Genomic DNA, 24,360 nt, shown 5'->3' on the forward strand with positions numbered 1-24,360 from the left:
TGTACGCTTTACTAAGGAGTCTGGACTTTGTAAGTGATGAGCAGACATGTACAAGCTTTAGGATCCATGTTTCAGATGGATCACTTTGGGGAGAATGTGGATCAAACATCAATGGAGTCCAAGAATGGAAGCCACTGCATTCAGTGTCACCTTGAACTCAGGCAAGCGGGACTTCTGCACCAGCTCCCACACTTTAAGAGGCTGTGGCCCTCTTCTGACTATGCTTCTCCCCACCAGTGGGGTATCTGCAGGGCTGAAGGTATGGTCCCTGAGAGCTGCTCCCCTACCCCACTGTAAATCATGCTCTAGGAAGTGGCCCTTGGAATTCCCTCTTTTTTTCTTTTTCTTTTAATATGGAACACTATAAATTTGTATGTTATCCTTGAAGGGCCATGCTAATCTTCTATCATTCCAATTTTAGTATCTATGTCACATGGTCCCAATTGTTGAGAACAGTCTATACTTCTGATATGTACACCTATAGTCCAAAGTTCAGAGACACAGATTGGGGGAAAGGTCTCAGGGTACATGTCTTGGAGTGTGTGGGCCAAGCTGTTTAGGTACATGCATTAGAGGCTTATCACAGTGCCAGAGCGGATACATATTCGAGTAAATTTGCTGTCCAAACGCACTTTAGTATCACTTACAACATCCCTTACTAGACGGTGGAAATGGTAAAGGTGGGTGGTGGGTAGTAATGCTGAAAATTTTGAAGTACTAGTAATGGGAAAAAGGGGAGTAGCAGACATAGGAGGGTAGAGCTCAAGATGGTGTGCCAAGGGTGTCCCTGGGTGCGGCCAGCTCACCCCTGCAAGCTCTTTGTTGGCCAGACTTCCTTTTGTATGTCTCCCTATCAGCTGACCCCATACCTTCCCCACCACAGTGTGTACCACAGTGTGTCAATCAAGACTCACCTGTCAATTCCATTAAGCCTAGTCTAGTTTTCTGCTCCTAATAACAACAAAAACTTGAACTTAGTGATAATTTTTTTTAAGATTTTATTTATTTATTTGACAGAGAGAGAGAGATCACAAGTAGGCAGAGAGAGAGAGAGAGAGAGAAGCAGGCTCCCTGCTGAGCAGAGAGCCCCATGTGGGGCTTGATCCCAGGACTCTGGGATCATGACCTGAGCTGAAGGCAGAGGCTTCAACCCACTGAGCCACCCGAACCGAACTTAGTGATAATTTTAGTAAAGTTGGGAGAAATAATAAAGCATTTTTAAGCGTTGCATTTTTTCTTAAGAGAAAAAAAATATGTTGCACATATTTTACTCTTCTCAATTTTCAGGAGACATATGTCTTTAGTGGATATAAATTTGACTGGATATATGCATTTTTAAAAAAATATTTATTTATTTTTATTTTTTTTAGAGATTTTATTTATTTATTTGAGAGAGAGAGAGTGAGAGAGAAAGAGAGCATGAGAGAGGAGAGGGTCAGAGGGAGAAGCAGACCTCCTGCTGAGCTGGAAGTCTGATGCAGGACTTGATCCTGGGACTCCAGGATCATGACCCAAGCCAAAGGCAGTCGATTAACCAACTGAGCTACCCAGGCACCCCTGGATACATGCATTTATGATACTATTTCTGTACCCTATCTCCCTCAGAAAATAAGATTCCTAAGGGCAGAAATCATATTTCTTCTTTATTGTATAACTTATTTCTCTAATCATGAAAAAAATCAATCCCATTTCAAAACATTTCTAGGCAGTTAGCTCAGTTCATAATCGTAAAAGAGGCAATACTGAATCCTAGAAAAATGATGAGTTTGACGTCCAACTAACTAGAGAGTTTAGGGTTTTTTTCAGTGTTACCTTGGCATTCAGGCAATGGATCACTCCATCCAACATCGTCCTTTACGATGGAACAGTAACTAGAAGCTGCACCGACTAATCTATACCTAAACCAATGAGGGGAGGAAAAAAGTTAGGTCCCATCCACACATTTGGCTTCCCTTAAATTCTCCAAAATGTCATCTTAAAATATTTACTACACCAGTAGAGGGAGACAAAACAACAGCTGATCAAAATTCACATGGCCATTTAAAGGAAAAGAAAAAATTAAATTAGAAAAGGTGATATCCAAAGGGTAAAAAAGTGTAAGACACAAAAAGTTTTTTATCTGGGTGGGGTCCTCGTGAGAAAACAGGAAAGTGTTCTGAAACATTTAAAGTGATATAGATGCTTGAATATTTTATATTTCTGAATTCTAAAGATCAACAGAGGCTTCACAGAATAATAGAATATACTTATATTTTAGGGGCTCCAGGTACTCCCCAGATTTGATATTAATCCTATCAACGATCCAAGCATCTCTGTTTCGTACAGGAGACACATGATATTGATATTTTTAATTTTATAAAGAGCAAGAACACCCACATACACACAAAGTAAAATAACATAATTCAATTTGCAGATATTAAAAAGAAAATGAACATTAAAAGTTTCCAGCTGTCTCTCAGACACTAAGGAGACCCAAAGAGTGAGTTCCTTTCCCTACATAGAGAACTCAGAGAAGACCTCAGGTCAGCATGACATTTTTACACTTGGAGTAAATGTTTTTAACACATAATATTTTGTAACAGGCAGTTTGCATACAGAAAAAAAAATGCAAATTCATTATTTAGGTAAAGTAAGGATTGGTTTCATTTGAACATTTGAAGGATTTAATTTCTGCAAGTGCCAACCTATTACAAGATTTTTCCTTTACTACTTACATTTAAATTTTATAACTAATCATATATGTACTAAAAATCTAACAGTATAGAGAATTTGGTGTTATAGGAAATTGTCCTTTCTTGCCTCCATTTTATTAAACTTAACCATGACGGCCTCATGATGAAAGATCTTTGAGCACAGGAGCTGGTTGACGAGCTTGTAAACACTGACCACGAATCTAAAAACTTCCACCTTAAGTCCTAATTGGTTTTTGCATTTGTTAAATATAGAGTATAAAGATGTAGTATGCCAAAACTTACCCCTCGTTACACGAGAAGTGGATAACTGCAGCATACAATATGTCAGTTGGAATGCTGACATGACCATGTCTTAAATCTCCAGGATTAGGACATGATTTTCCTAGAAGAGAGCTCAAATTGATTTTTTTTTTCATTAAATTATCAGGTACTTCTAAGCAGATCCATCATCTGAACTACCAACATTTCTTATCCTTAAACTTCTAAAATCCTGCCTTCATTTTGTAAGTTTCAAATAACACACCAGATTTCGAATATACACTTATTATATTTTATGTAACCTTAAACTAATTAAATGGGAAATCTGTGAGTAAATGAATACTCCCACCTCACAAGTATTTAGTTGGCCTAATTTAAGACAAAATTATAAAATTACTTGGATGGTTCTTTTCAAAATCATACTCAAAGTAATAATATGGACACAAAGACTTCAGCATGAATGAAGGAAGAAATATTTTTTCCCCCAAATAACCCTACGATTACGAATACTCTGTAAAAATTATACTCACTTTTACAAAATTCATCGGGTTTGGACCATGTAAAATTCGGAAGGCAAGTTAGTTTTCCTGAGAGAAGATGGTCCCTTTGGTAGCCAGGTCGGCATTCATATTCCACAATGGAACCCACTGGGAAATAATTCTGTTTGGTGAAAGACTTTTTGAGAGATGCAAACTGTAGCCTGGTTGGAACGTCACAGCTACCTAAAAGTATTAACAAAAGCAACAATGTAACTAAAACCACCTTCTTTGACAATCTAGGTTTAATGATCCAGAATTATCTGGACCTTATGTCACCCCCTTTTCTGTACTTCTTCATACACATTTGATATTTAACTGTATTAATATCACTATGACACTTACAGCGCATCAAGCATACTCACATATATACTTCTATTTCCTAAGTAGTTAATTTGGCACCTAGATATCACCACGCCCGCAGTTCAGGAAATATAACCCATTATAGTTGCCTGGCACAATTCTGCCCGTGACCCCTGCCTGCCCAAAGGAGGACAGGGCTGAGAGCAGAACAGTGTTTCCTTCAGACCCCCTGGGGCTAATGTCTGAACAACAACAATAACTAACAATGATAGCTAGTATTTATTGGATACTTCTCCATGTTTTATACACATAAACTCATTTCATTCTCACAACAACCCAGAAGTCCATGAATCAGGTGAGCCAGTGGTGTACAAAGAAGTACTTATAAATGGTAACATCTGGGCAAATGTTAATGTGTAGAGACATGGTAGAGGGGACGGGGCATTGGATTTATAACCCAAAGACTGAAGTTGGTACCCTGGCTCTCCTGAGTAAGAACTGCTGATTTCAAGAAGTTACTTAATTTCTGGGGGTCTGTCTCCCCAGACTACTTCCTGACTGAAGAATGGGAATAAGGGTCCCTACTCCAGGCATGGGGTTGTCTACCCATGGAGACGTCAATGGAGTCAGCTATGCAGAAGCATTGTAAACTCTAAAACATAATACATGTGCAAAGGCTTAAGTACTTCAACCACTGCCTTCTGTCCTGCACACATAAAACCCAAAGGTTCAAGCTGATGTCACACCTGGTTTCATAAAATACTTGAGGCAGTTTCTAGAATTCCCATACATTCTAGGACTCCAGATGGTCCAAAGCTAGGTCCTTACCTTTACTCGTTTCTGTCAAAGCTACCATAGGACTATGAATCTAGTGATAGATTTCAAGGGAAATACTGGGAGCTTTTTAAAAGGCTACCACAGAGTTGTGCTTGATGAGTCCTACTTTACAAAATGAAACTTAAGAACACAGAAAACTATGTGTCATGGGGTGATTGCCAAACATATTCATATATAATGTACTTCCTAAATTGTACCTATTGTTTATCTTCTCTATTAGTTCAGGAGTTCAGGAGTTATTTTCTCTATTAGTTCAGAAAGCCCAAACCTGTTAATGAAGAAGCAGGATCTATTCTGGGGAGGAATGTCAATTAGCTGCAGCGGGGAAATGCCAGGTATACATACCCTGGGATTTCATAATGCTTGAAAACTATCAATTACCACTCATGCTGAAGAGGGATAAAAGTAAGCTAAGCAGATACATTCCATTCCCGTAATGTATATATACAAAAATGAAGAGCTTACGGTTACAAAATTCTGCCACCTCTGACCATTTATTGTTGAGACAGACCACGGAGTCTGCCTTGCCAGGAACCTTTACAAAGCCTTCTTTACATTTGTATGTTACTGTGGTTTCCTCAGGAAAACTCTGGCGGTCACCCACACTTTGTATGGCATTAGGTACCTCTGGGGGAAAGCTGCAGTCACCTAGGGAGGGAAATAAAAGAAAAGAAAAGCAGAACTGAAGGAAATGACACTTTTCAGTTCAGAGCAACATTCTTTTTGCAAGAGGAGTGAGGGAAGCAGCCAAAGGCTTCTGAGGCACAGGTAACATTTCCATCCAGTGGCTGAACCGACATACCGAAGACTTGCTAGGCTGCCTGTCTTGTCAATTAATTCAGTATTAAAATAAGGAATCGACCCTTTTCTTTCAATATTTAAAAAAAAAAAAAGCGGTTTAGAATTGATCCTGTTCCTAAGCGCACAATACAGACAGACGCCCCCGGGGAACGTCACACCTGGAAGAGAAGACGGGTTAACATGCCGCGTCCCCAGCAGCCCACAAGTGGACTCCGTTTAAGAGGCGACAGAGGTCAGCTGTGGCCTCCCACTGCTAAAGAGATGTTGGGGGACTGAGAATTCACTCTTCGAGCCCAGCCCTTTGGCTTCCCCAGGTGTGCCTGCTCCGCCAACTCAGCCCGCGCTTCCTCAACGGTCTCCCCCCACTCCCGAAGTCACGCCAGCTGGGGTCCAGCTCAGCAAGACCCCAAACTGCAGGTTAGCAGCGGAGATCCCGTCCCTGTCCCCAAGGGATCGTGCTAGTAGGCGCTCTGAGCCGTACGGGTGGAGGATTACGGGAACAATTTACCCATGTCCACATACCTCACCTCCCCAGGTCCCCAGACTTCTCGGTTGTCACGGAGACGGATCCCGCCCCCCCCCACCCAGCCTCAGGGTCCCCCAGCGGGGCTGAGCCCCCCCAGCCCCCACTCACCCTGCGCCGTAGGCGGACACAGCAGCAGCAGCAGCGGCAGCAGCAGCGGCGGGGCGCTGAGCCCGCCGAGGAGGCACATGACGCGCGGGGACCGGGACCGGAGTTAAGTGGAAGCTCGCTCCAGCAAGCAGCCGTAAGTAGCAGCAGCGCCTAGCTGGACCGCCGGGCGGGTTAAATTAGCGCCTGGGCGGGGCTGGGGCTGTGAATCACAAAGGGTGGGGCGAGGAGACCGGCGGAGGAGAGTGTGCCGGCACCAGGTGCCGCGCCGCGCGAGCGCCGGGGAGGGGGGCTCTCGCGGTCGCCTCCCCTAGAGACCCTGGACTGGGGACCGCGGATAATGGGCCGGGAGTGGGGCTCCCCCGCGGGTCGCCTGGACTCTCTTTTTCTCTTTGCTAGGGCGGGGCCTGCGAAGAGCTCCCATCTGGACGTGTAAATATCTGCTTTCCAAGTAAACAGAACGCTGGGGGGAACCGAGGAGAGGGGCGTGGCTCAAGTGGGAAGGGCTTTGCTGCCCGGAAATCTGCATTAGGTTGAGAGGTAATTCAGCGCTCCCGAGTGCTGCCGGGCTGAGCAGAAAGTGCCTGAGCAGAGAGTGCGGTGGGTTCCCAAGTAGCCCCTGGAAACATAGAGTGCGCCCACCCAGGGACCCAGTGCCTTCAACTGGAGGTCTGTCAGATGCCAACAAGGGATAGGAAAAAATAGGAAACAACAGCGTTGTCTTCTAGCACACTCGGTAATCTGAAAACAGCAAGTGGGAAATGGCCCAAGAAAACAGGTCAAGCAATACAGCAGGGAGTGACCGTTGTTCATGCTATGTTTTGGGTGGGAATCACTTTCCTCGCCAGGGTACTCCTTATTCAGGGAGGACAGCTCATGCACTCCGCTTTGGGACTATTCTGGTCAGACTGCCGGGAGAGACGCACTGTCCTGTGGAGTGTGCCTGTGTGATGGGAGGAGAGAAAAATGCCAAAACAAAAACCAAGCGCCAGAAAACTAAATGATAGGGTGGTGGTTTTAAGAGAAAAGAGAAAAGTTTGTTAAGTATATTCCAGTGGTTTGCAAGACTAGCCACACATTAGAGTTACACGGGGGAGCTTTAAAAAAAAAAAAAAATCCAGAGGCTCAAGCTACACCTCAGACGAGTTAGATTAGAATCTCTGGGGAGGGGCGCCTGGGTGGCTCAGTGGGTTAAAGCCTCTGCCTTCCGCTCAGGTCATGATCCCAGGGTCTGCTCAGCGGGGAGACTGCTTCCTCCTCTCTCTGCCTGTCTCTCTGCCTACTTGTGATCTCTCTCTCTGTGAAATAAATAAAATCTTAAAAAAAAAAAAAAAAAAAGAATCTCTGGGGATGGGAAGGGGGCAGCAGGATTATTTAAAGAATTCCAGGTGATTACATTGGGCAGCACAAATCTATATAAGGCTGGTCAGAGTAAAGGTCTTCCCTCCCACCCACCCCGGTCTGGCTCTGTCCCTGTCAGAAACATGAAAGGACATTTATGGAAGGGCCAGTTACTCCTCTTCATGGAGAGTAACCCCAAGAACATTTCCCTTTAGTAATTCACCTGAGTCTGGTTAGCGGAATCTATCCTCAGTTTCCTATCCCCTGCAATACCTTCCCTGGTTCAATGAAATCCTTGACTTGGAAATGCATCTTGGTCCATGGGTCAGATGTGGGGTATTTGTGGCATCTAGTCTTGATATTCTTTCCTAAATGTTTTTGATCACTCTTTTTCGGTTAGTAAAAGCTTTATAAGAAGGAAAATAACAGTTTTCTCTGTTTCTCTGGCTCATGTTTACTGTAGCAAAATGAATAAACCTTGTATTACTGAGTGCTGGAACCAATTGTATAGGGATTCCAGGGAAGGAACTCTTATAGGTTTTCATGGAAACCTATCAGTATTAAGACATTCTAGAATTTAGAAGTTGAGGGACTTTTAAGATGATATAGTCTTGGGCCGCCTGCATGGCTCAGTCAGTTAAGCATCTGCCTTCAGCTCAGGTCAGGATCTCGGGATCCTGGGCTCCTGCATCAGGCTCCCTGTTCAGCGGGGAGTGTGCTTCTCCCTCTCCCTCTTGTGCTCTCTCTCTCACTCTCTCTCAAATAAATAAGTAAAATCTTTAAAAAAATAAAAAAACAAAATTATCTAGCATGATCCTCTTATTTGATTTTAAAACACTTTGCTTTTACTTCCATATGTGATATAAAAAACACAAAGTATATCAGGGCCCAGCAGTGTTTTAGAATTGATACCAGATCTTTGTTTATTCTCCCATGACTTTATCCACCATTCCTTTCTGTTCTACCATGATAGGCCAGCAATCTTTATTCCTGCTTGAGCTCAGAGAATTGGTGTGAAAGGCAAGGTAGCATTATGGAAAAGAGCTGAAGGTCAAGGCCAGTTATGGAGCTGTTGGAAGACTTAACATCAAGGCCCATTAGAGCTCTCTGTTTATTAAGTGATTTTAAGTAATACCTTTTTATTCAGGAAAACAATGAGCTCTGGATAGTGTTTTTAAAAAAAGATCTCTAGCACCCAGTTTAGCTACACTAAGTGCTCTATACATTCACCTTCTCAACTATTTTGTTCTTGGTATTACTTTTTTTAAAAAAAGGAACTTTTCTGAGAATAACTGGGTGGGACTCTTTAGTCATACTATGACCACCCCCCTCCCAAAAAAATTTCAACATTCTAGGCGTAAAGGGAAAGAAGGAAATCCACTACCATTTACTCAATTTAGAAAAAAGATCTGTGACAAAATTCTATGCATTAAGAAAAAAGAAATATGCAAGTCTGTAACTTACTGAGAATTATTTTAAATAATGGCTTCAATGTGTGGTGTTCTACTCATTTCATACACATGACACCATGTCACCAAAACCATTTCACCAAGTGGAGATAATTGCTCACATATTACAGATGAGGAAAAAAACTGAAAAGCTAAGTAATTTTCCAAAATCCATGCAGCTAATAAGTGACCCAAGCCCGAATCTACACCAAGTTCGTCATTTCAAAATCTGGACTTCTCTATCTCTACACCACTAAGTTCTTTTCATTGGACCCACTTGGCGAAGGTTTCTTTTATGTAGAGGCCACTGAATTCAGTACTTTGGGGGCTGCTTTGGGAACGCAGCTGTTTCTGGTGTCAGCAGTTGACCCAAGTCTTCCATACTTGATCTTCCAAAAGCGAGCTGTGTATTCTCATTGAGTTACTCTACCCCTTAAAGCCTCATTCTTACATTGACTAAGCAAGAATATGGGACTGAAAGAGCCTCTATAGAGCCTTCCAATTCCAACACAATAAGTTTATGTAATTAGGTCAAAAATATTTTTTAAGATAGCAGATAAGTGTATGACTTTGGCAGAAGTAAAGGAACATGGCTCTCACCCTGTCCCAGGAACCATACAACGACTAAATCAGAGACTTTTCATGAACTGGGAAGCACACTGCATTCAGAGGCATGTTAAGAATGTGCCAATACTTGTGTCCAAGAATCTATAATCTACTAGAGAGGTTTTATGTGATCAATGAGGTGAGAATGCCATCGCCAATGTAGGGCGGGGTGGGGGGTCAAAAAGACCATGGTTATTGGTGTGGAGGAGGATAAGGGCCCAGGGATTCAGCTAAATGTGATGAATGAACATCAGTGCAAAGGGAGAAAATATGAAAGGTGATAAGAATGAGCACGTACTTGCAGTCAGGAAAAGATTAGTTGATGCCAAGAATAGTTAAAGGCTTAAGGAAGAACGTCGGAGAGCTCACTAGAGCAGTGGAAGAAGGGATTGAAGAGGCTGAGAGACAGTCTGCCAAGAGGTGTAAGAGCTTTAAACACGAGGCTTCATCGTTTTCTGCACCCCGGAAGCACAGAGGGACTGTAGACGATGTTAAGCAGGGAGGTCCAAGGTTAGCTGGGAAGTCACATGGAAGATGGTGCCGTGGGAGTGACTGAGTCAGGAAAGACCCAACTTCCCTAACTGTGCGATTGTTCAGGCTATTAAGTGTGGAGAACGGAAATGTCTTTAGTTTTAGTTTTCAAATGAATAAATCTATGTAAAGAAACAGTCTTGTTACGCTACAAAACCCCTGACATAATTACTATAACCACGTAAGTGTTCCTGTCTGTCCTGATCAAAAGTGTTTTGAAGGAAGAACCCACAGAATTTGCTGAGTGATTAGATAAGGAAAAAGAGGGGGGAAAGAGCGTTAAGGATGACTCAGAGGTTTGGTGTCTGTGAGATGAGGGGCCCTTTTTAGAAGAACCACCCATTCCTGAGTCAAGAGGGAATTCAGGGAAGAAATAACCAATTTGGCTGCACAGTGGCTCAATGTCAACTCCCTTGGCAGGGGTCCGTGTGCAGATCGGTGTACAGCACAAGACTGGCAAACAGGGAGACTGAGGCAGAGCCTGGATGAGACAGGGCTGTGGGCAAGGGGACCAAGGGAGAGAGAGAACTGAAACTCACAAACAGGCAACCCCCACATTCGAGTAGAGACAACAAAAGCGGAAGGAGAGGGGAGGGGAAAAGGAAGAGGATAGTGCAATTTCCTGAAAGCCCAGAGATACAAAACCGTGAGCCAAATATGATCACTCTAGTTGCAGGTGAGGCAATTGGTGTTCAGGGAAGTTAAGTAACTGGTCCCAGACCCCAAGGCTGGTGGGGGTGGAGCTTGGCTTAGGTTCTTAGACCCTCTGTTACATTGCTCAGGCAGTGTCTCATCCAGGAAGCCTCCCCTGCTTACAGTGTCAGACCCAGTCCCTTCCTCTACACTACCCAAAGTACTCCATGTGTCGGTCAGTCCTCCCGTCCAAGAGATCCATCTGTTTTCATATTCGCATTCCGAACTCAGCCTCGAAATGATTCCCAACTAATTTTAACATGGCCGAGGCAAAACAAAAAACTTTCTATTGAGGTATTTTGCCATGCAGCTGCAAATGAGGGCAGCTGCACTCTGCAGAGTAAGTGGCGTACTTTTAATTAATTAATTAATATTTAAAATTTTTTATTATGTTCAGGTTGCTACCACATAGTACATCCTTCATATTTGATGTGGTGTTCAATGATTCATTTATTGCATACGACACCCAGTGTTCATCACAACACGTGCCCTCCGTAATACCTAGCACCCTGTTACCTTATCCCCCTACCCATTCCCCTCTGAAACCCTCAGTTTGGTTCCCGGAGTCCAGAGTCTCTCATGGATGTCTCCCTCTCTGATTTCTCTGCCTTCAGCCTCCCCCCCCTCCCCGTGGTCCTCCTCTCCCCTCCATAAGTCCCACCAATGAGTGAAACCATATGGTAATTGTCTTTCTCTGCTTGACTTACTTCACGCAGCATAATCCCTTCCAGTTCCATCCATGTGGATGCAAACAGAGGGTGTTCATCCTTTTTGGTAGCTCAGTAATTATTCCTATATGTAAATTCTATATGTAAATTGTGTATTTAAAAAAAAAAGTAGCAGACCCCTATTTCTCCTGAAGGAAGGTCATTCTCCAGGACTTCGCTAATCAGGTTATCCGCCCACTACAGCCCATATCGCGTTTGTTTTTTCTCACTAGGTCAACGTTCAGCAGTCCCCAGTAAAGTGGCCTAATATGACAGATGACATTTTCATCTGCCCTGCCCTGGGCTTCCCGTTGACCAACGGAAGTGTAATGCCTGACTCACGTAAGGTAATGTTTCTTTGCCAAGCCCTAATTTTCTGAGGTTGCAATGAAATTTTGCTAAAGTAGAGGAAGTGGTGGCAGGAGCCAGAAAAAATTATGTGGGGTGTGTGTGTGTGTGTGTGTGTGCGCGCGTGCATGCATGTGCTATATGTATGTGTATTTGTGTGTGTGTGTGATGGATGTATGTGTAAATGTGAGTGTGTGGAGTGTGTGTGTGTACCATATGTATGTGTATTTGTGTGTGTGGTGTATGTATGTAAATGTGAGTGTGTAGAGTGTGTGTGTTTATAATATGTATGTGTATTTGTGTGTGTGCTGTGTATGTATGTGTGTAAATGTGAGTGTGTGTACCATATGTATGTGTATTTGTGTGTGTGCGGTGTATGTATGTGTGAATGTGAATGTGTGTGAATGCTATATGTATGTGTATTTGTGTGTGTGCGGTGTATGTATGTGTGTAAATGTGACTGTGTGTGTGTGCACGCGATGGGTGACAACACAGCACAGGGACAGAGTGGGTGGCTTTGGGAGTCAAACTGACTTCATCTGCATTAGTCGGGCATTACTGACTTTCTGTGTGGTCTGGTTTTCAAACCACTCTGTACCACACATTCCTCATTCATAAAACAGGTGTGATAGTATTACCTACGTCCTCGAGTTTCTGTGAAGGATAAATGAGATAACATATGTAAGCTTTTGGTGTGTGGCTTGGCATACAGTAAATACTCAACAAATATTAGCAATAATCGATGGCAATGACTGACGCGAATGAACACTTCATAGACCAGAACCTGCCCCCGCTTCTCATCTAATCTAGAAAAAGGGACATGTCATGGCACAGAATCTGAAAAATCTATAAGAGAAGTAGAAAATATGCAGATGCTGGTTGTGATGAGATGCTGATAGTGATGAGATCATTCATTCTCCTTATGCTCTCCCCACCCAGTAGAATTTGTTCTTTGGCAAAGATAAGGTCATTTGCAAAGGTTCAGATTTGTTTACGCATTGTCCACTTTCCCTCCCTCCACTGTAGTCCATCTGCATTTTGTTTGCCTTGATTTATGATCTTTCAAATTAAGAAGCAGAACTACACTCATGAGAATCGTGCAAGGATAAGGAGAGAAGAAAGAAATTTGCATTTAAGGATCATGTACTATGAGCTCCTAGTTTGAGACCTAACCTCCCTGCTTACCCATTACCTCAATGCCGTGAGGAATCTATTATGACATCCACTTTGACTTGAAGAAACAGTGGTTCAGAGGGAAAATGACTAGACCAAAGGAAGTAGACAGCTAAGCCAAGATTCGAACCCAGGTCTAAGTAGCTCTGAAATTATGTTCCTCCCACCACGTGTGTCCCCTTATAGTTGTCGGTGCATAATTAAGGCTAAATGTGTCCTTGATGTGTCTCAGGAGTATTCATTAGTGGGTAAATATTTTCCTACCACTTTTCTGTCAGTTGTCAAATGAAAGTCATTTGCCCAAATGATGAGCACTTCCCTGGGATAAATTGTTCTTTCTTTCTTTCCTTTTTTTTTTTAAGATTTTATTTATTTATTTGACAGACAAGTAGGCAGAGAGGCAGGCAGAGAGAGAGGAAGAAGCAGGCTCCCTACTGAGCAGAGAGCCCGATGCGGGGCTCAATCCCAGGACCCCAGGATCATGACCTGAGCCGAAGGCAGAGGCTTCAACCCACTGAGCCACCCAGGTGCCCCTAAATTGTTCTTTCTGATACAAAGTCAAACAGGTTGCGATAAAGAAGACCGTTCACTTCGAGCAAACAATAATTGCAATTAGTCTTGGAAATGGTACTCTTTTCCTCAAGAGGAGGAAAAGACCACGTCCACCTCTGAGAATTCTGTGATACTCCTTTCTCCCTCCTGTACGTCACTACTCGTTTCAGAGCACTCAGATTCTCCTTGCTGGTACTTTCTTGGTTTATTCTGCCATGTATAGGCTAATTGAGGTTCAAGTCTATAACCCAGGGAGATTTGAACTTATTGAGGGCAAGTATAATGTCTAATTTATCTTTCTATCTTTTACTTTCTAGTGTAATACCATGCACAGTGTAGGCACTGAATAAATGGTAAATTATAGTTATTAATCTGTCTTTATGACTTTAGGATTTATGGACTCATTCAATAAAATATTAACATGATCCCTAAAGACATTATTTCAACCTCTGGCCATTTTTCTTTCTTACTTCATAGTTAGGTAAGCTTTCCCTACCAGATCAAAATTTTAATATGTAGAAAAGAAAGAATCTCCTGGGAGTAAGGAGCCTATATACAGTGATTCTGAGTTTATATAGGAAATGTATGGAAGTGAGCTCATTTTCATATTCATCACCTGCCTCTCTAATTCAAACCTGCTTTACCTCAAAGAATGGTACCATTATCCACCTTCCCCTCGGTGCCTGCACATCTGTTGCTTGAAGACATTTTACAGAAGAAGATATTGGAATGGCTCAAATAAGCACAAGGAAAGAAAAAAATTCAACATGGTCATTCATCAGGGAAATGCAAATCAAAAGCACAGTGAGTTACTACTAAATACCCACTAGAATAATGAAAATTTTAAAAGACTGAAAAAAATCTAGGTATTGGGAAGGATACAGAACAACTGAAATGACTCCCATTCCTTGCTGATGAGAATATAAAATGATACAACCATTTTGGAAGATACTTTGGGGACTTCTTATAAAGTGAAACAGATACCTTATGACCCAATGGTTACATTTCTGAGTGTTGACCCAGGGAGTAAGAACATGCCTCCAAAAGACTTGCACATAAATGTTTATAGCAATTTTATTCATAATAGCCACAAGTGAAAACAATTCACGTGTCCATCAACAGCTGGAAAGATAAACCAGTTGTTGTACTTCCATACTCTGGAACTTCTGTACAATGACTCAGCATTGAAAAGAAACATATTAGGGATCTACAAAATTTGGACAGATCTCAAAACTTCCTGAGCAAGAGATGCTAGACACATGAGAATATATACCATATGATTCCATTTATGAGATCTTCTAGAACATACAAGACTAATGAACAGTGGCAGAAATCAAATTAGTGACTGTTTGGAGTAAGGAGTATAAAAGGGTAGGAGGACTGACTACAAAAGGGTGAGAGGAAACTTTGGGGGCGCAACGAAAATATTCTTTCTATATATTGGTTGGGGTTGGGTTACATTATATTTCTAAACATTTATCAACACTCATCAAACTGAATAAATGTCTATCCATATGAGAATGGATAAAGAAGATGTGGTACCTACGTACAATGGAATAGTATGCAGCCACAAAAAAGGATGAGATTCTGCCACTTGTGACAACGTAGATGGACCTAGAGCATATAATGTTAAGTGAAGTCAGACTGAGAAATACGAATACCATATGATTTCACTTATATGTGGAATCTAAAAAAAAAGCATAAACAAAAAGCAGAATCAGAATGATAAATACAGAGAACAAACTGATGGTTGCCAGAGGGGTGGGGGTGGGAGGACGGGCAAAATGGGTGAAGGAGAGTGGGAGATACAGGCTTCTAGTTGTGGAAGGAGTGAGTCATGGGAATAAATAAGAAATATAGTCAGTGATATTATAATAGTGCTATATGGTGACAGTTGGTAGCTACACTTGTGGTGAACAAAACATAATGTATAAACTTGTTGAATCACTACATTGCACCCCTAAAAGTAATGTTACATTGTATGCCGACCATATTCAAGTAAAAAAAAAAATAATGTTTTCATTTGTAATTTGTAATTCCAGTCTGTAATTCCATTTATGTAAATTACACCTCAAAAAAGTTGATTTAAAAAAAAACACAAAATGGGGGCACCTGGGTGGCTCAGTGGGTTAAGCCTCTGCCTTCAGCTCGGGTCATGATCTCAGGGTCCTGGGATCGAGGCCCACATCGGGCTCTCTGCTGAGTGGGGAATCTGCTCCCCCCCCCCGCCTGCCTCTCTGCCTACTTGTGATCTCTCTCTCTTCTCTCTGTCAAATAAATAAATAAAATCTTAAAAAAACAAATAACAACAACAAAAACACAAAATGAATTCCAAGACTTTGGTTCTGGAATTTGTGGGCTTTAGCCAGAAAGCACCAAGTAAGTTATTATGCCAAGGACAGCACAATCCAACATACTTTTCTTCTTTTTGCCCCCTAATTCAGTAAATCAGTTTTAAGTAATGTTAACCTTGCTTATGAAATAGTCTTAGTCTATATGGAACAAGATTAGTTGGTTTTGCTGACTCCCAAAAAACTGAATTATTACATATATACAAGGAAATTGATAGGACAAAAAAAAATTTTTAAGCATGTTAGATCAACCTTTTGATTTAGATGGTATAACCCTGGTTGTTTACTATATTCTGAGAAGCACAGGATCAGATCAGAGGGTCCACCATTACCAGGACAACCATGGAACCTTCCAGGATGACTTTGCACCAAACGAGAACCAAGGAGATTCCATTATCCGTATGGTTTCCACCCCAGTCTGCTTTGTCCACTCCATCTGAGGGGCTGGTGATGTTTTCAGAGCAAGTGAGGAAAGTTTCTGGCTCTTTTGCAAATGACCTCTCCCTTGCTCCCTGAATCACCACTAAATCGTGTGCCTGGATAATGTGGAGGACGGAAGTGATGACAGCAACAATTAAGATATGTATGAGACACTTAATGGCCCCTGGGGAATTTTTCATTGACATCCCAGTTAATCCGCAGATACAGTCTGTGAGGTAGTTGTTAGGACCATCTCCCAGCAAATTTCAAGCATTGTAACTAGTCCAAAGTTATACATCTGGTAATGATCAGGGCAAAACTTGAACCCAAATCATCTGACCTCAGATTTGGTGCTTTGTGCATCAGGCCCTCACACTTCACAACACACTAGAAAATGAAAAGCTGACCCCTGTAGGCACCAGGGTTCACTTGCCACCAGAATTTTCACTGCTGTTGCCAGGGCTACTAACTGGCTTAGATATCTCTTCTTAATGATGTCTACCATTTCTATTAATTCAGAATTTTCAAACAGCAATGTGATGAATTAAGAATAATTGCATACTTCAGAATGTACTATGTGCACACTCCTAGTGAACTTAAATGTAGATACATATAAATAAGTTTAAATGCAACATAAAAACACACAAATATAGGTATAACTATAGTGTGCTTTTGATGTTAATTACCAGCCCTAGTTTGCTTCCTGAGATGTTTTCTATGCTCTGGTTAATTTCCCCAGAGTCATTATCAGTCCTCCTTCAGGTGCAGCAGTGTGGTTAAAAAACGGTCATTTTGTTGCCTCACTAAAGTTTTGCTATTTAACTGTTTCATCCCCATGTAAATAGAAGTTATGTTTAACCTGGTCATTTTTTTTCATTGTCCATTGTTTTTCACAGAGATTTTTTTTTTTAAAGATTTTATTTATTTATTTGACATAGAGAAATCACAGGTAAGCAGAGAAGCAGGCAGAGAGAGGAGGAAGCAGGCTTCTCGCGGAGCAGAGAGCCCGATGCGGGGCTCGATCCCAGGACCCTGGGATCATGACCTGAGCCAAAAGCAGAGGCTTTAACCCACTGAGCCACCCAGGCGCCCCTTCACAGAGATTTTTATCTACGAAACAAGCCTAAGGAGGTAATTCATAATATAGAAAAAAGATCTTAAGCAGATAGATAACACTATGTAAAAAGAAAATTTAGAATGTGCTTAAATGCCATTATATTTAGGGGAGCAGTTGGGTGGCTCAGATGATTAAGCCTCCAATTCTTGATTTTGGTTCAGGGTATGATCTCAGGGTTCTGGGATCGAGCCCCAGGGTCGATCGGGTCCACGTTCAGCACGGATGGAATCTGCTTGACTTTCTCTCCCTCTGTCCCTCCTCCCCCCTTACTAAATAAATAAACCTTTTTTAAAAAATAACATTATGCTTGGCTAAATACCTTTAGGACACATGCTCACATTATTGAATGCTATATAATTATTCAGAGTTATGTATACAAGTAAATTTGTAACAGATTATGAAATGTTTTCTTTTTCTTCTTTTTTTTCTATTTCCCATATTGAGCATATATTACTATTCATTCTAGAAATCTTTATTTTCATTTTAAAAGAAATCCTAGGGGCACCTGGGTGGCTCAGTGGGTTAAAGCCTCTGCCTTCAGCTCAGGTCATGATCTCAGGGTCCTGGGATTGAGCCCCACATTGCGGGGGGGTCTCTGCTCGGCGGGGAGCCTGCTTCCTCCTCTCTCTCTGCCTCCCTCTCTGCCTACTTGTGATCTCTCTCTGTCAAATAAATAAATAAAATCTTTAAAAAAAAAAAAAAGAAGAAAAGAAAAGAATTCCTATTAGCTGACTCAAGATAACAATTGTGAAGTATTTGATTATTCTGGGGTATAAATTGTTTGAATCTAGTAATGTGAACTTATTTTTAAAAAAGCAGATTATGCTATCTAAATTGCTTACAATTTAGCTGCATTTTAATAAAATCTTGTTCCATAATTTCTAGTTTGAAAATCTTTCTCCTTGGTATCCTAGAGTTGAGAATTACTCTGATCTGATTTTTTTTCATTTAACACCTCTATCTCATACAGGGTAGTCACCTGGATGCACTGTGTTTCAGAAGGGTCCTTGAGGTCCAACTGCTTTACATAGCTTTTCAACCTGTTCTGCCATTTTCAGTCCAAAGCCTCCCCACCATCCTCAGAGGTTCTTGGTGCCTCCAACTTATCAGCTTTTCTGAAGTTCTTCAGCATGAAAGACAGGCTTCTCCCTATATAGGCAGTTAGGCTTCTCCTCCCTGCTAAATCAGTAACCATTCAAACACCTTCCTGTATCTCCTTACCCATTGTCATTCTCTCATGTTCCTAAGCCTTTGAAAAATTACTGTCATTTTAGTGGAATTTGGGGAAAAAGTAGAAATAAACATGAATATTTATTTTTCACCATTTTAAACCAGAAGTCCCTGTCAATACATGGATAGATAGATAGATAGATAGATGATAGAGTCACAGCTTAACCATCTCATGTGATGCTATTACCACCTAAAGAACAGAGACCAATTTATCAGCCAATATTTATTTAGCATCTGGCTAGGAACTTTGAAAAAAAACTGGATGTCAATTTAAAATGCAGAACAGAAGTATAAATCGAAATTTTTTTTTGAAGATTTTATTTATTTATTTGACAGACAGAGATCACAAGCAAGCAGAGAGGAAGGCAGAGAGAGTAAGGGAAGCAGGCTCCCTGCTGATGCGGGGCTCGATCCCAGGACCCTCAGGACCTGAGCCGAAGCCAGAGACCTGAGCCCACTGAGCCACCCAGTCGCCCCCCAAAATTTTTGTTCCTAGGGGAAAAAAACCACATCTGTCTAGTAAGGTTAGCTGTAAATCAGTTCTTCTCTTTTAAATGGCTTGGGAAGTCGGCTGTTCTTATCCCCAGTATTACCTAAAATGCAAACCAGAGAGGGAGACAAACCATAAGAGACTCTAAACTCTAGGAAACAAACAGAGGGTTGCTGGAGGGGAGGTGGGTAGGGGGATGGGGTCAGTGGGTGATGGGCATCAAGGAGGGCATGTGATGTGATGAGCACTGGGTTTTCTATACAACTGATGAATCACGAAACTCTACCTCTAAAGCTAATAATACACTATGTTAATTACTTGATTTTAAATTAAAAAATAAAAGTAATAAAAATAAGTAAAATTCAACAAGTTGCATCAATATTTGTCCTCTGAAAAGCCCACTAACTCATGAGTTATAAAAGAAAACCACAATGGGCACAGGGTGGCATACGGAAGTGTCAGATCGCTACATTGCGCACCTGAAACTAATATAGTTCTGTATGTGAATTAACTGGAATCAAAATAAAAACTTTAATTAAGTAAAAAGAAAGAAAGTCTTGGTGGTCCGGCCCTGTTTCTCAGTACAATCACACAAAAAATGCTAATTCAAAGTCCAGGGTCTAATGGATCTAACAGTACTTCAGGGAGTAGACAGGACTTGTTTTTATGCATTAATTTAGCAACCATTCGTTGCACCCCCACTTTGTGCCAGGAACTGGGCTGGCTGGCCCTTTGATGGGAATATTTCCTGTGGGTAAATAGGGCTCCATGGGGGGCCTTCTTTCTCTAAAGCAGCCAATCCAGAAGGGTCGCCCGGGGATCACAGGTGCTCTCTCTGGGCACAGAGCAAGAAAGTTTATACCTCTGTAGAAATTTCCACCATTCCAAATATGTGATGAGTTTGAGCTTCCAAAAGGGAATTCCAAATTAAGAATTTTTCTGGGATGATAACAGCATGTACTTAATAAACAAATCAAGTTCTTCGAGAAGTGCCAGTAGTTGTTATCTAGTAGCTCCATAGAATAGCTGTCTATTCCTCATGGACCAAGACCGGAATGTTTAAAAGAAATGTGAGTTCTAGTGGGGATGATGCAATCTGAAGTCAATTTCATCCTTATTTCTTCGAGCCACAAGCCAACTGACCATTTCCAGGGCAGGAGTCCCTCAAAGTCCCACCGACTGTGGGTGGCAACATCAGTTCGGCCATGTTTGGATTGAAGAAAATCTGAATATGGATAGTATTTCCAGAGGAAGTCTTTTCTGCGGTGAAGGATCCATAATGTCTACTGTATTTTCAGGAGGAGCAGATAAAATAGAGAGACGTGGCAGACTGGCGGCCTGTAGGCTGGACCCAACGCTTCGTGTGCACTCTTGCCTCCCCTCGGGTCCCGGATCCCAACCTACCTCTCCCGCTCTAGGACATTCTTCCAGCAATTGTCTCCCCCTCTCACCTGCATTCTTAGCTTTTTCTCTCAGTTGGATCTTTCTAGTAGCAGATTCTGTTGTCTCCACCTCCAAACACATCACAAATCTCACTCAGTGTTCCCCTACCAGTCTTGTCATTTCTAGCTAGCGTTACTACAGTAGCGTGGTCTTGGGTCGCCTCACTCCTTCCCTGACTCTATAGAAATGTGCTTTCAACATGGCAAGCACAGAGCCCCTCCTCAGCTCCAGTGGACCAGTGGTTCCTCATCTCACCCAGGAAAATGGCCCAGACCCTCACTGTGGCCAATAAAGACCCAGGAGCATCCTGTCTTCCTTTACTTCTCCACTCTATCTTTCCAGACTCTTCCTGGAGGTCTCACTGCATCTGCTGCCCTGGCTTCTTTGAATTCACTGGGCTTTGCCAACCTCAGAGACATTTGTTGTTCTTTTTCATGTGAATATGAAAGTAATTATCCAAGTGGCTGGCTCCTTCACTTCCCTAAGCCTTTTACTCAGACCTTCCTTTCTCAGGAAGGCTTTTCTCTGCTACCCTATTTAATATTGCTGTCCACTCCAACATCATGGATCCCGCACTCCTGCTTTCTGCGTCTTTCATGCTTACGTCCCCAACTAACAGACTATATATTTTCCTCATTTCCTTGTCCCCTTTCTTGAACTGTAAACTTCATCCAAACATTCACAAACAAAAAGGGATTTTTGTCTCCTCTACTCACTGCAAAGTCTGCAGGTCCTAGAATAGTGCCTGGTAAATAGTAGGTACTCAACACACAGGGTTTTTTGAATCTGGAAATTTCCCATTAAACACCATGTTTATAATCTTTTCGGCCTTGTCAGAAAATTGGGCAACAGGGAAACCGCCTGGAGTGGCTCCTGGCTATTTCCTCTGGTTGATACTTTCTCTCCACCACTCCCAGTGTCTATCATCAGCTGCGGAGGGTGTCTTATCTGATTCTGCAGCAACACCCCACTTCCATCCTACTCCTGTTGATAAGGGAAAATACTTTCTCTTTCTTTCTTTTCAACAAAGACTGATTTTCTAAGTAGCAAGAAGGAAATGACAGAGAAAATATAGTTTCATTTGTGTCTGTTTCATGGATGCTCTCAAGTTCATCCCGGGTCTCTCAGGCTAAGCATTTCTGTGCTCCTGAGTTCTGTTCAGGATCTTCTTACGTGGCCTCTGTCCCTGCTTTCCTGGGACTCACTTCTGAGTTTCAGACTCACAGAACCCCTACTTTATAATAGAGACCACTGCTGGGAATTTTCAGAATCATCTCAAATCTATCCTGTGAAAGTATTATTTGCATCTCCCTCCCTAACCAGCAATTCTCACACCGTCTTCTTAATCTTGCAACCAAAATTGTGCCTCCTCCAGTGTTTCTCATGATAATGAATGGCCCCCACCCAACACCAAGTAAACATGGGCCAGACTCCTGCAGTCACCGTGGAATTCCTATACTTTTCTCTCATATTTTCCGTGTACATTTCCACCAACAAATCCCAAGAGTTCTACCTTCTAAATGTCTTCTAGTCTCCTCTCTCCCTTTTCCTTTACCACACAAGTGTGGGGTTTTGTTCCCCCCTTTTGGAATCATTTCTTAACTGATCTTCTGGCCTGGAGTTCTCCCAACCCTCATCCCTGCTCTTCTCAATCCATGTTATCAGCGTTGCCGTCTGAAAGAACGACGTAAAATCCTACATAGCCTTGACTTTCTATAGATTAGAATCCAAACTCCTTAGCATGGCATTCAAGGCCCTTCAGGATGAACTCCCTCAATACCTTCACCTTGATACAAGCCGCTTCTTCCCTACACACACATGATGCTAAAGCCCAGGTAACCTCCTGGTTCTTTGCCGTGTGCTGTGTTCTCTTCCATCTCAACTACGAGGCCCTCACCTAACATGTTCTTACTTCAGGATGCAGGCTAACTGTTGTCAGGTTCAGGAAATTTCCCACGGCCCTCCCACGGAGACATATAATACTTTGTACGATATCCTATCACCGCCCTTAACAAAGATCTGTAATTATTTCTAAGAGACCATGGCCTCTTAAGGAGAAAGATCGGAAGTTAGTTACCTTTATGTCCCTAGCAACTAACTTTATCTAGCCATGCGTGATGTATAAGATATACTCCGTAAACTTACAAATGGGTGAATCTGTCGAGGACAGAGATTTGCTTCAATTCTCTCTCCTTTCTTTAGAACTTTGTTCCAGGGCTTGTGTACATAAGAGCCATCAGCTCATAGGCTTATAATCATACCATATCAGATTATTGAGCCATAAATTAATGCTTAATGTCTCAGTCTTTCCTAGGAATTGTGAGTCACAGGACCTGGGTGTAGTACATTATATATGTGTCGTAATATATTCCAGGGCTGCACAAACAAGTAAACTGGTCTATCCGGCACAGAGCAGAACGAGGGAGAATCTCAAACTAGTCAGGAAACATGACCTCAAGAAAATATGCAAGCAAGGGAACAAAATATATGCCATTTACAAGATACGAAATCATTTTCGATTTAAATTTTTCTTCTTAAAGAAAAAGTTAACAGTATCAACCCAACCTCACCAAGTCCCTGGTTTCTATAGTAAATAACATGTTTGTTATGCATGTTAGTTTCAGATAATTTCTCTTCCAACCACATTCTCCCCGACGGAGATTGTTCCATTTAGCAACGCTGTCCCTGGCTTTCTGCTCAATGTCAGCGGCAGACTTCTCTTCACCACAGCCCTTGATCTGTTGAAGACTGGCATACTCACAGGCTTCTTCTCCATCCAACATCCACCCATTTTTCTGGATGATATCATATTCATATTTGCCATTCTGGGCATTTATTTCCTTGACATATTCCTTTCCAACGACTTCTATTGCAGCCACCCCTTCCCATAGGGAAACACCCTGGGACTTGTCACCACCCAGAATAGCTGCAAAAAACATTTTTTCAGACATCAGACTCTGAACGTAACGTTGACTCAATCTCTCTCAATCTACAGTTTTTGTCCTCACTGAGACCTCCAACTCACTGATCCCTCTGCTTTCTACGCCGCCCCCTGGGCTTCTGTCCGTCTTCATTCTTTCCTTTCCTGTTGGATAGTCTCTGGCCCATGACTTCTCCATTTTACTTTCCAACACCCTTAACTTTGGTACCCTGTCATTCTTTCATTGGACCTGCCTGGCCAAGTACCAAAGCTCCACGGACCGCCTTGTTGCCTGTATCTACCTCTTCAGATGATCTGCTGGAGAAAATAAGACACGCAGCGCACATCAAGCCATCCGAACTGAAGCACCAGTGCTGTGTTTCTTCATCAGCTCCCTGTAGTCCTCAACCTCGTCTATTTTCTACTTTTAGCACTTTTCTCAAACAGCTATCCGTCTCCCCAACAGGCGGCACCCTCACTTTCAGTAGAGGATTTCCCCTTCTAATTAGCAGCTGTAAGGCTGGCATCAGCCTCCCCCAACAAGCACACTCTCCACAGTTCACTTTGCCAATGTTTTAGAAGAGCCAAGACTCCGTCTCCGGAGGCCCTGGAGGCAGCTTCACTGCATTGCCCCTGCCTCTCCTCTCTCCCAACTCCACCCAGAGAAAGCGTCTATGAGCTGACACTCACCGCCTGGATCATGAAAGTGTGCTTGCTGTTGGATCTATCGGAGAACACATACAATGGCATACCTTGAATCAAGGAGTTTCTTGGGCCAGAGTGTGAGATCTTATATGAGGTTTTACAGTCCCTCAGTTTCAGTCTGAACAAATCGTTTCCAACCCAGGACTGCAACTCTTTTTGAATGTCAGAATCTAGATCCTTGTATCATTGTGGTTTTACTTTTTAGAATCTTTTTTTTAAAGAATCT

At 42.2% G+C, this 24,360-nt stretch overlaps 1 protein-coding gene and 1 long non-coding RNA gene across 8 annotated transcripts in view; one reads left to right on the plus strand and one right to left on the minus strand.

Moving 5' to 3' along the window:
• Positions 1-6,210, minus strand: part of CD55 (CD55 molecule (Cromer blood group)) — a 27,489-nt gene extending 21,279 nt beyond the window's left edge. For all 6 annotated transcript variants that reach the window (XR_014303675.1, XM_082701870.1, XM_082701871.1 and 3 more), the window contains exons 1-5: positions 6,063-6,210; positions 5,093-5,275; positions 3,482-3,673; positions 2,976-3,075; positions 1,813-1,898 (exon numbers count right to left, since the gene is read on the minus strand). Coding sequence is in view for 5 of the 6 variants with exons in the window: in XM_082701870.1 (XP_082557996.1) it covers positions 1,813-1,898; positions 2,976-3,075; positions 3,482-3,673; positions 5,093-5,275; positions 6,063-6,141 (640 nt within the window). In the remaining variant the exon portion in view is untranslated. The remainder of the gene's footprint in view (positions 1-1,812; positions 1,899-2,975; positions 3,076-3,481; positions 3,674-5,092; positions 5,276-6,062) is intronic.
• LOC309849385 overlaps positions 5,289-24,360 on the plus strand; it is a 48,202-nt gene continuing 29,130 nt past the window's right edge. The window contains exons 1-3 of one of the 2 annotated variants that reach the window (XR_014303678.1): positions 5,289-5,845; positions 5,964-6,195; positions 6,459-7,397. This is a non-coding gene — a long non-coding RNA (uncharacterized lncRNA). Of the gene's footprint in view, positions 5,846-5,963; positions 6,196-6,458; positions 7,398-11,618; positions 11,738-24,360 lie in introns of those variants that run through there. The other variant, XR_014303679.1, reaches the window with a different exon arrangement.

This window comes from Mustela nivalis (assembly GCF_964662115.1).
Source record: "Mustela nivalis genome assembly, chromosome: 16".
Lineage (NCBI taxonomy): Eukaryota > Metazoa > Chordata > Mammalia > Carnivora > Mustelidae > Mustela > Mustela nivalis.